This window comes from Diabrotica virgifera, chromosome 3 (genome assembly GCF_917563875.1).
Source record: "Diabrotica virgifera virgifera chromosome 3, PGI_DIABVI_V3a".
In the NCBI taxonomy this organism is placed as follows: Eukaryota; Metazoa; Arthropoda; class Insecta; order Coleoptera; family Chrysomelidae; genus Diabrotica; species Diabrotica virgifera.
In genome coordinates, this window is record NC_065445.1 from 116,933,554 (window position 1) to 116,946,262 (window position 12,709).

The 12,709-nt window shown below is 30.7% G+C and overlaps 1 protein-coding gene across 2 annotated transcripts in view; it reads right to left on the bottom strand.

The window, feature by feature from the left end:
* Positions 1-12,709, bottom strand: part of LOC114338946 (DNA-directed RNA polymerase, mitochondrial) — a 101,371-nt gene that overhangs the window by 26,242 nt on the left and 62,420 nt on the right. For both annotated transcript variants that reach the window (XM_050646872.1, XM_050646873.1), the window contains one exon: positions 10,464-10,664. In XM_050646872.1, the coding sequence (XP_050502829.1) occupies positions 10,464-10,664 (201 nt within the window). The remainder of the gene's footprint in view (positions 1-10,463; positions 10,665-12,709) is intronic.

The window sequence follows — 12,709 nt, forward strand, 5'->3', positions numbered from 1 at the left end:
TTGGTTGGTTATCTATAGAGTATTGTAATCGCCAACCAATTGTCCATCTATAATGTTGTTCTGAAGCTATTTCCTTGTGGCATTTTTATAATTACGTATTTTTTATGGGAAATAAGCCACAATTTTACTAAAAAATGAATTTATTAACGTTTCGAAGCCCAAATCGGGTTTCGTTGTCAAAATACAAAATACTATTAAAATAAAGAAACATGTTGTTGCTAAGTAAAAAAATTCTTCTAATAATTTATTTAATCTGACTCATTTATATTGGCAATTCAGACGTATATTATACATTTTAAAGTAGAAGACTTTAAAATGATATCGCCAATATTTATGAGTTGCGTTCCTGGGACGACTTTACTAAAAGATAGTTCATTCGATTACATGAAATCAATCCCAACTCAAGAATATCCGTCGCAAAAAAATCATAGCATGTGATCTGTCTTTAAAAAGACAACCAAATGCAACGATGACAGTAAAATTCTCGCGTTAGAGATTCCATAGTAAATCACGAGGGAAAACCAGGAAAAAACCTCGTGATACTATCCCGACATCGTAAGTATTTGGTCTTACATTTAATCTACCTTCAAAAAACTAATACCAAATTCTGACTTTAATATGTTTAAATTATAAATAATATTAATATTACATAGATATACAATAAGTAATACTAAAATATAAAATTTGTACTAACTCGATACGTTATTGACTTACTAATCGTGGTATTTTCTTTCTATTGACTTCCTCTTTCAGTATGGGTAACCACATCCTACTGCATTCTACCGAGGAATTTGCGACACAATTGGTTTCATTTAGCATAATTAGAGCCGCTTCTTTGATTTTTCTCTTTTTACTATCTGATTCTTTCAGGACTATACTTGAATCTCTCCACTGAACTCTATGTTCATTATCCCATGCGTGTTGTAAATATATCAGTCTTATATTAAAAATAGAGAATTTGATAGATCTCAAATATGTCAACACGCATGGGATAATGAACATAGAGTTCAGTGGAGAGATTCAAGTATAGTCCTGAAAGAATCAGATAGTAAAAAGAGAAAAATCAAAGAAGCGGCTCTAATTATGCTAAATGAAACCAATTGTGTCGCAAATTCCTCGGTAGAATGCAGTAGGATGTGGTTACCCATACTGAAACAGGAAGTCAATAGAAAGAAAATACCACGATTAGTAAGTCAATAACATATCGAGTTAGTACAAATTTTATATTTTAATGTTGTTCTGAAGCTATTTCCTTGTGGCATTTTTATAATTACGTATTTTTATATTTTAGTATTACTTTTTGTATGTCTATGTAATATTAATATTATTTATAATTTAAACATATTAAAGTCAGAATATGGTATTAGTTTTTTGAAAGTAGATTAAATGTAAGACCAAATATTTACGATGTCGGGATAGTATCACGAGGTTTTTTCCTGGTTTTCCCTCGTGATTTACTATGGAATCTCTAACGCGAGAATTTTACTGTCATCGTTGCATTTGGTTGTCTTTTTAAAGACAGATCACATGCTATGATTTTTTTGCGACGGATATTCTTGAGTTGGGATTGATTTCATGTAATCGAATGAACTATCTTTTAGTAAAGTCGTCCCAGGAACGCAACTCATAAATATTGGCGATATCATATTTTCGAAGACAGTCGTTCGGTGCGGACGTGTTTATATTCGCTCTCAATTTACGGCGATATTCTCAGTCTTACCGTAAACGATATTGTTTAAGTTTTCACTACAGCAGAGTATTGTTTTAAAGTATTAGTTGGTGTAGTTTTTCTGTTTGCATATGGATTTTGAATGTGAGTAATTAATTCATAAATTTGATGGTTATAATTCTATTTCAAGTCAGAAATCAAATACACTAATTACTGTAAAAAGTTTCGTCTAGTTTTTACTTAATAGACTATTAATCGTTTCTGGTTAAACGATGCCAATCTGTGTACTTTGTACTCAAGGAGTCACCGGCAAATCACCTGGTCTGAAATGTTGTGGTGGTTGTCAGAAATTCTATCACGCTAAGTGTGTTGGTTTAACTAAATCGGATGTCTCACGCTTTCAGACACCAGGTTTATCTTGGACGTGTACTAATTGCAGAGGGACAGTTGATAAGAGGCGTTCGGTCATTGTTGCTGATGGAGATTCTGATGACTTTCCTTTAGAAGAAACCTCCTCGTCACAAACGTTGAAGGTTTTGCATAGTATTCAGAAGGATATATATACGGATAATAGTATAAGGATAATAATACGGAGATTTGTTGCAGTCTGTTAATTTTTGCAGCGATTCAATTACAACTTTTGAAAATACTATTTCTACTCTTACTAACAAGATTAAGGAAATTGAAAAGTTGACAAAAGAAAATTTAAATTTAAGGGATGAGGTCAAGGTTTTAAATTCTCGAGTGGATACACTTGAGCAACAGTTAAGAGCCAATGATGTTGAGATATGCGGAGTTCCTTTTATAGATAACGAGAATGTTTTAAAAATAGTTTCCGAAATTGGTTCGGCTATCGATCTCCCTATAACCGAAAGTGATGTTGACTCTTTTTACCGTTCCTCAACTTTTCGTACAGATCTACCTAAGCCTATTATTGTAAAATTTTCTAAAAAAAAATTAAAAAGGATGCATTTCTGGCTGCCGCAAAAGCAAAACGTCGTCAAAATGGTAGTTTTAGGGGATTGAAAATAGCAAATATATCTGACCAATTATATGTTAATGAACACTTGACCCCTAAAAATAAAAAACTTCTACGAGATACGAAACTAGCTGCGAAATCAAAACAATACAAATATATTTGGACAAGAAATTGCGTCATATTTGTGCGAAAGGATGATAGATCCCGAATTATAAAAATTTCATGCGATGGGGATATCGAGAAGTTGGATTAAACTACATATTAATTTTTTTGACATTGTTTTTTGTATTTTTTTATGGATATGGCTGGTGTTTCTAATCTGTCTTTTTTGTATCAAAATGTTAGAGGATTAAATTCAAAAGTTAGCATTGTATTTCGCAATATTCTTAATTGTGAACAAAACATAATTTGTTTAACGGAAACGTGACTGAATACATCAATTTTAAGTGAAGAAATTTTTTCTTGTTATAAAGTGTATAGACGGGATAGGGAGACAAGTTCTTCTAGCAAACTTACGGGAGGAGGTGTTCTTATAGCTGTGTCCGAGGAACTTACTAGCTATTCCGAGGAGTCTTGGTGTTCTGAAGCAGAAGATGTTTGGGTCACCATCACTCCTCGGAATAAGCAAAAAGTACACATAGGTTGTGTTTACATACCTCCCAGAGACATGGCTGCATTAAATTTTTTTTGTAATAAGCTTGTTGATATCTACCTAAATAATATTAATGATATTTTTGTCATTTGTGGAGACTTTAATCTCCCTGAAATTAAATGGTTACTATATGGGAATGACCACTGCAAACCAAGTAATTATAATGATCCTAGATCAAGCTTATTAGTTGACACCATGTCTTTGGTTGGTATGGTTCAGTACAACCCAAATATCAATAAATCAGGTAATACTTTAGACCTTATATTTAACAATAGTTTTTTGATAAAAAATGTATGTTTGTCTACGAATCCACTAGTTCCCGAGGATAAATATCACAATACTTTAGAGTTTGATGTAGATATCCCTTTTAATATTTGCACTAGGGTTTTAAACCAATTTCGAAGAAATTTTAAACTCTCGAATTTTAATGAAATTAACCGTCTTTTATATGCAGTTGATAGGAAAACTAAATTTAAGTTAAATGATATAAATGAAGCTGTAAATTTGTTTTATAATACTATTGATAAAATCATTGATTTGCATGTACCTACATATCCTAATTACTATAAAAGATACCCTCTTTGGTTCTCTACTTCTACAATAAAAGTTATTAAAGAAAAGCTTAAATTTCATAGTCGATGGAAAAAATACAACAATAATTTAGATTATTTAACCTTCAAAATTTTACGGGGCAGATCTAAATTCTTAATAAATGAAGATTATAAAAAATATTTAACTAACGTTGAAACCAATATTACTGAAAATCCTAAATACTTCTGGCAATTTGTAAAAAATAAGAGAAATTCCAATAGTTTTCCAAACAGTTTGCTTACTGCTCAGGGCTCTACTACTGACGTACAGAAAATTTGTAACGTATTTTCTGATTACTTTGCTTCTGTTTTTGTACCTAGTAATGTTAGCAATTTTGGTAATATTTACACTAACACGCCTTTAGATATCTGTAAATATACTATTACTCGCGAAATTATTGAAAATAAACTTGAAAATTTACCTCATAAAGGGCCTGGACCAGATGAGCTACCTACTGATTTTATTAAAAACTGTAAACAATCTCTAACAGAACCTTTATTTCTGTTGTTTAATAAATCACTTAATGCCGGTCAATTTCCTGATAAATGGAAGAATGCTTTTATTATTCCAATTCATAAATCCGGAAATAAAAGCAAAGTTGAAAATTACAGACCTATTTCTAAGTTAAATATTTTTAGTAAGGTATTTGAAAGTATAATTTCTGATTTTCTTTATTATGACGTAAAAAACCTACTTAATATTGAACAACATGGCTTTATGAAAAAACGTTGTTAGAAATAGATCACAACAAGTAACTTTAGGAGCTTTTAAATCCAATGCTGTGATCACTACGTCAGGAGTGCCTCAGGGGTCCCATTTAGGTCCTTTACGTTTTAATTTATATGTTAATGATATTTCTGCCTGTTTTAAATTTGCTAAAGGGCCTAGCCGGGTAAGATGGTGAAAAGTGCCCCCAACCCAATCTAAATTCCATATAGGCCACTTTTTAGCACATATAGAGGAACTCACTTTCTGAAATTTTTAGCCCCCTAGGTGGTCACGTGACCCCCCTAGAGCCTAATTAGGCTTTTTAGGTTTTTATTTTTTATCTCAGCCGCATTAGGAGCTAGCCAAAAACTTTATTTAAAAAAGTTGTAAGTTTTAAAAAGATCTATATGAAAAATTATTTTTTTATTTTTTTGGCGGGAAATTCGAATTTTTAGAACAATTTTAAACTTTTAAATAAATCTGAAAAAAAAACTAAGACACTCGTTTTTACGAAAATTAATTATAATGTGTATTTTTGCACAATCTTTCACCCTGAATTTTTTCAGATTTTTAAAATTGGTGAAACGTACCTTTAAAAATAAAAAACCGCATTTTTTCGGTTTTTTTTTCGTTTTTTTGATACAATTTTATACATATTTTTCAAAAAATTTAACACCGTCACTAGAATAGGTAAAAAACTGAAAAATAATTGGGATTTGCTTCATAAAAATTTTTTGTAACGCCATCCATTTTCAAGATACAGGGCGTTGAAGAAAACAAAATTTTACATATTTTTTACGATTTTGCCGAAACTACTGGCAACATTGTAATAAAACTTGGCGGGTTTTAAGAGGTAGTTATTGTGCATGTTTTGATATACAACTAAGGATTTAATATTCATCATTGGTGCGCATAGGGGTAATGGTCTGAACTTTTCAAAGAAAAAAAGATAGTACGCCACTGACATATTTCAAATTAACAATCATTTTTGAATTCCTCGTTCAATTTGCAATAAAAAATCTATCTTCTCATTTTTTCATACGACGCGCTGTTTTGCTGCAAAAAATAAAATATCTTAACGCTTCCAAAGTATTCGAATTAATTTTGATAATGGATGTATGAGTTTATTATGTATGTAGATGTAGAAACTACTAGAAGTTCGAATACTTTGTAAGGGTTAAGATCTTTTAGTTTTTGAATAAAAATGGCGCGTCGTATGAAAAAATAAGAAGATACATTTTTTGTCACAAATTGAACGAGAAATTAAAAAACGATTGTTAATTTGAAATATGTCAGTGGCGTACTATCTTTATTCTTTAAAAAGTTTAGACCATTACCCCTATGCGAGCCAATGATGAATATCAAATCATTAATTGTATGTCAAAATATGCACAATAACCAGCTCTTAAATTCCGCCAAGTTTTATTACAATGTTGCCAGTAGTTTCAGCAAAATCGTAAAAAATGTGTAAAATTTTGTTTTCTTCAACGCCCTGTATTTTGAAAATGGATGGCTTTACAAAAAATTTTTATTAAGCAAACCCCAATTATTTTTCAGTTTTTTACCTATTCTAGTAACAGTGTTACCTTTTTTGAAAAATATGTACAAAATTGTTTCAAAATACGAAAAAAAAACTGAAAAAATGCGGTTTTTTATTTTTAAAGGTACGTTTCACCAATTTTAAAAGTCTGAAAAAATCAGGGTGAAATATTGTGCAAAAATACACATTATAATTAATTTTCGTAAAAACGAGTGTCTTAGTTTTTTTTTCAGAGTCATTTAAAAGTTTAAAATTGTTCTAAAAATTCGAATTTCCCGCCAAAAATTTTAAAAAAATTTTTTTCTTATAGATCTTTTTGGAACTTACAACTTTTTTTAATAAAGTTTTTGGCTAGCTCTTGATGCGCCTGAGATAAAAAATAAAAACATAAAAAGCCTAATCAGGCTCTAGGGGGGTCACGTGACCACCTAGGGGGCTAAAAATTTCAGAAAGTGAGTTCCTCTATATGTGCTAAAAATTGGCCTATATGGAATTTAAATCGAGCTGGGGGCACTTTTCACCATCTTACCCGGCTAGGCCCTTTATTATGTATGCCGACGATTTAAAGATATATCACTGTATTTCATGTCCTAATGATAGAATTCAATTTCAAGAAGACTTAAACAATTTATCTGATTATTGTGTAAGAAATAACCTGTTTTTAAATGTTTCAAAATGTAATTATATACATTTTTCTCGCAGCAGCCCTGACTTAAACTATAACACATATGAAATTTCTAACTGTGTATTGCATGCAGTAGAAAGCGTTAAGGATCTTGGTATACTTTTGGACCGTAAGCTACTCTTTGATCAACATATCTCTAATATTACTAGAAAAGCCAGTAAGCAGTTGGGCTTCATATATAGAACTTGTTTTGAGTTACAAAGCCCTTTTACCATTAGAACGTTATATATGGCATATGTCAATAGTATTTTAATGTTTGGTTCTATTATTTGGAATTCGCGTTATTCGGTATACATCTCTAAAGTAGAATCCATTCAAAATAAGTTTATTTCCTATTGTAAAAGGAAATTTTATCCTGATAGTGATAGACAACGCATTCGCTCTAATTTAAAAATAATTTCTCTTGAGCATAGTAGACAAATTGTGGATGTCTTATTTGTTCACAAGGTCCTAAATAATAATGTAGATTGTATTGACCTTATAAATTTCCTGAAAATTCGTACTCCAAGCCACACTACTAGAAATAATTATACTTTTGTTACGGACCAAATTACTTTTTAAATTCACCTGCTCATAGAATGACAAATACTTATAATAAATTGTCTAGCGCTGTGGATATTGATATCTTCTTTCATAAAGCGGATATGATTAAAAAACTATTGAAGAATCACTTTCTTTAAACTTAGTCTTTTGGTGTATTCAGTCTTGTTATCGCTTATTTTCTCATTTTTGTTTTTCTCTTTTGTTCATACATATTATATCATTTTCTGTATTTATGTTCTTACTTCAATGAATATTTTTACTTTTAGTTTGTAGTTATATATCAGTTTGTAAAATTGTAAATGTATCTGAAATTCTGTAGTGGATACTTTTATGGGTTTGTCCTGTCTGTATCCCAAATAAAATAAAATAAAAATAAAGTTTTCTACTTTACAATGTATAATATACGTCTGAATTGCCAATATAAATGAGTCAGATTAAATAAATTATTAGAAGAATTTTTTTACTTAGCAACAACATGTTTGTTTATTTTAATAGTATTTTGTATTATGACAACCAAACCCGATTTGGGCTTCGAAACGTTAATAAATTCATTTTTTAGTAAAATTGTGGCTTATTTCCCATAAAAAATACGTAATTATCCATCTATAAGTATAAGTAGTTTTAATATGCAAATACCCGTCAACAAATACATAATTTTCATTAAACCCGTTCAACAAATACAACAAACACAAAGTTCAATGTGTAATAATCACGGAGGTACATTTTTTTCAGTCACTTCCAGCTGTAATGTGTTAGAGAGAGTTCGATAATCTATGACGCACTGAAAAAAGGGTTTGTGATGAACTGTAGCTGAGCATATCTTCATATGAGTTTCCAAAATCAACTAGTATGGAGCCATCACAAAAAACCTAATTAAAGTAGTTTGTACAATAAAAATGACGTTATTACCGAATTTGAACCAATTCCACAGAATAATTTATTATACCCAACCTAATCCAGCTTTAGCAATTAATTGCCAACGCTGGTCTATAATTACTATACCCTGTTTTTAAACTAATAGGAGTAAACTAAAGACAGATTCACACCCAATAATGTCACTATAAAAATCTCCAGATTCATCTTCTTTTTTAGTTGATCAGGCCTTCGACGGTAATCCATAAATATTATGTTATACTAATACGTCGTTCTAAAAACAACGGTTTTTTATATAAATGCACACTGAAAACCTAAAAATTAAAGGAATAACCCAAAATATAACTAAATTACCCTATCAATTTTAAATGCCAATATGTCAAAATTTCATAAATCTCGATAGTGTCAAAATTTCATAAACGTCAATAGTGTCAAAATTTCAGAATTTATTGGAGTAAACTTGCCTGCGGTTAGACCAATTACAAAAAAGCATTCCCTCCTAGTTTAAAAACGAGATGGCCATAGGATAATCAACTAAATAGTACATAAATCCTCATACTATGATTTGTAAGATATAAAAAAGCGTTAGTGACAATGGATAATATCTTACATTACTTTTGATTGTTATCATCGTCATAATCTTGGAAATAAAAATTCATTGAATAGACTCTCGTTTCTCAATTTTTTTCTCGCTACACAGCATGTCTAATTTTGAAAATCGGTTATACCATTCAAAAGTTACCGAGCTCAGAAGTATGACTCAATTTTTATTTAAAAAAGGGAAAATGTTTGTGGATATGTATGTGTGTTTGAAAGTTAAACCGATTTGAATTTTTTTTCTGTGTTTGAAGAGGGGGTCTGGGCCGATTCAGAACCGGTGTAGTTTGTGACTTTTGACCACCCATAAGCCAGCTAGAGAACTTGGTAGGTACAAAACGGCATACTTTGGGGGTATATATCTTCGGATCAAGAAGAGATAGGAGAACCGCAAATACACCAAATCAATAGCGTTGAGTTAAGCTTTCAAATGGTGTCTAAGCCGTCAGGATCAGACATACACACGGCTCAGTATAGCCGAAAAACTGAAAAACTATACTTTGAAAATTTTGGTTTTTCGGCAATTACTCAAAATTTCAACCTACGAATTGCGCCAATAACTGAGCGTTTGTAGAAGGACTCTAGACGACTCTAACGGTGTATACGTCATATCCGGGAAAATTCGAATTTTTAAGTTATATGCTTCATAAGTATGATCAAATCTATTTCCTACGGGAAAAACGGTTTCTCAAGCTCAATAATTCCTGTAATAGCTTCAGTTATCATACTTGACCTTAGATCCATCAGATACTACTGGTAAATACGTTTCAAACTCATGTTTACTGATCAAAATCGGTTAGCCTTTTAGAAGTTATTAAGCTACAAAAGTATAATCCAATTAACGATTATTCCCGAAATGGTTTATGTAGTTGTAGTGATTACGACGCTAAATTTGATCTGGCAACGGGCAATCCGACTTCATTTACCGGCCATCTCAATATTTTTTTTAATCTATTTCAAATAGAAAAAAATCTAGTGAACACTCGATGGACACTAGATCATTTGGGAGATAATGCAACAAAGGTGACCATTTATAAAGTTTAACGAGTAATAGAGGAACATTGTATTCAACTTCATACATTTAATTTATAAATAACTTTGAAAAACTCCTGATACAAGAATAAAACACCGCTAAACGCCTTAAAAACGAGTGGCGCATACAATATTCCAGCTACAAAAGATCTGATATGAATATTACGTGGCGCGAAAATGTATTTTCATTTTGATGTAAAACAAAATTCTAGTTTTATTTTAAAATATTTTTCCATAATATTTGCTAAATTTGAAGTAAACGCGCCACAAAAGAGTTTCAAAATTCAAACTGTATCAAAATTACTCTTTTGTGGCGCGTTTACTTCAAATTTAGCAAATATTATGGAAAAATCTTTTAAAATAAAACTAGAATTTTGTTTTACATCAAAATGAAAATACATTTTCGCGCCACGTAATATTCATATCAGATCTTTTGTAGCTGGAATATTGTATGCGCCACTCATTTTAAAGGCGTTTAGCGGTTTTTTATTCTTGTAGTACATTCCTCCAAATTCTTCATTATTTTATCAAAATAAATATTTATGTCCATCCTAAATTAGTCAGATTAGGGATATCTCTGCTTTATATACTTACATGATTCGCCAAGGATAATCGGTATAAACAATCACACCACAAGGAATACATTTCAGCCTTTTTTCGTCTATATTGCATTCTTTGTTTAAATAAATGGTATCTTTCTGACTTATCCATTTCAGGAGTGGCAATTGGTGGGGGTATTAACGAGGAGGTAGGTTCAGGAACATCTAAGCTTGACGATCCACCATTATTAAATACCTAAAAAACATAATTTATACAAAATAATCTACCATTTTTACTGGCATATGCATTTGTAATTTCTGGATGCCTACCTTTGATTCTAAAAAAAGAATGTGTGTGTACTTTGTACGCACGTAAGAAGTTATACTTCTATTATATAATTTTAACGAAGTAATTGTATTCTATTTAAATATTAAACTAACTTTCTTATCTACCACTTTCAAAAAATTTTTATTAAAACAACTAAAAAAAAATGAATCGTAGAGGATTGGAACCCGGGACGTTTCGAACTCTGACCGAACGCTCAACAACTAGACCACCGAGGTCATGTGATTGACACGTACGTTTCGGATATAATTATGAGTGCAGCTGATCTCACTACTACCAACTTTGTTAAATTTCGAAACAGTAATTTCACTTTTATTTAATAATGGTACGGTAAACAATCCTCATTTTTTAATATGTTATTCCTTACAAAAATACCTTTAATTTAAGCACAAATAATTAAAAATCGTAAATTTGGGTCAAAAGTTTTTAACTTTTTAAGAATTCCCATAAGAGCCCATGTTAAAACTTAACTTGGACCCTTAATAGTAATTAAACGGCACGGTAAAACATTTTTTAAAAAATCAAGTCTTAGTTTTTTGAAGTAAACTATAACATACTAAAATTTCATGCAAATCCTTAATTCTTTGCCGTAGGTGTAGAACGTCATTAAACTTGTGATATTTTGAAAATTGATCAAATTATTTTAATTTTGAATTGAAATGATTTAAGTGCACTTTACATCAACAATAAATTGAAGAAGAAATTGACAAAGTTATTCAAGGCCAAATTTGAGGAGTACAAAATGTATGGTTTGTAAAAGAAAATGAAGGAATTTGATGAAATAGAACAATTGGATATGTTTTATTTTGTCAAATTTCTTTATTTTCTTTTTATTCACGGCAAAATTGGATGTAGAATTGTGTTTTGTATAAGCCAAATTTGACCTTGAATAACTTGTTGTCAATTTCTTATTCAATTATTGTTGATGTAAAGTGGACTTTAGAATTGAAAAAAAAATACAACAAAACATATAGTAAGAAAACAATATATTAGGTGAATATTGATGGTAATCAAATTATATAAATAAAAGTATTACATTATTACATACTATGTATTTTGGCAGATCAAACAGGTAGGTTTATACCCATGATACATTAACAATTATTACGTACCTGTTGCTTTTAAAAACTATTTAAAAGTCACTACAATATTATAAACTGTTTTGTTTCTGTCCTCACAACAATAAAACTAATATATTATACATTTGTTTACCTTTACCTTTTCCTCCAAACCACAGCTGTCCTACAGCTGCCATATTGGATAATTTTTGACATGTCATTTGAATATCCAATTAGAACAAAGTTATAATGCGCGTATGCGCCTGGGTGATGCGTATGCGCCTGGTTTTAACATATAAAAATTCACCCTCATCGCGCGTAAAGAAGTATAACTTCAAAAATAATTCTGTATGTGTCATATATTTTTAACAACAAATGTATAATAAATATTTAAAACGAAAATTCTACTTTTTGTTACAGAGCAGTTTATCCGAAGAAAATAAAGATATAGGGGAAATACGTACAAAACGACATACACGTACAAAATGACATATCATAGTTATTAGTAATGTAGTGGTATTGAACGCGCAGCTGACACTGGAATCACGTGGCACGAATGGAATTTAGCAGTCTGTGAAGACGGGCTTACGCCCGTCTCACTCATTTCGTTATTATCGCGTAGTGTAGGTGTTTGCACATTATAAGTTTTTGTACAGACGAAAAGTTTTCTTTATAAATGTTAAGTTTTTCGCTATTTTACCTATTTTTGTTGCATTTATTTTATCACATGGATTTGTTGTGCCTCTGATATAATTTATTATACAAAAAAAGCACTGCTTGTATCTATTTTTGCATTTTTTTTCTTTCATAACGCTATATGGACAAAACGACATAGCTAACAGACGGACATAATGACATAGGTATGTCATTTTGTCCTTATGAATTCAGTAATGAACT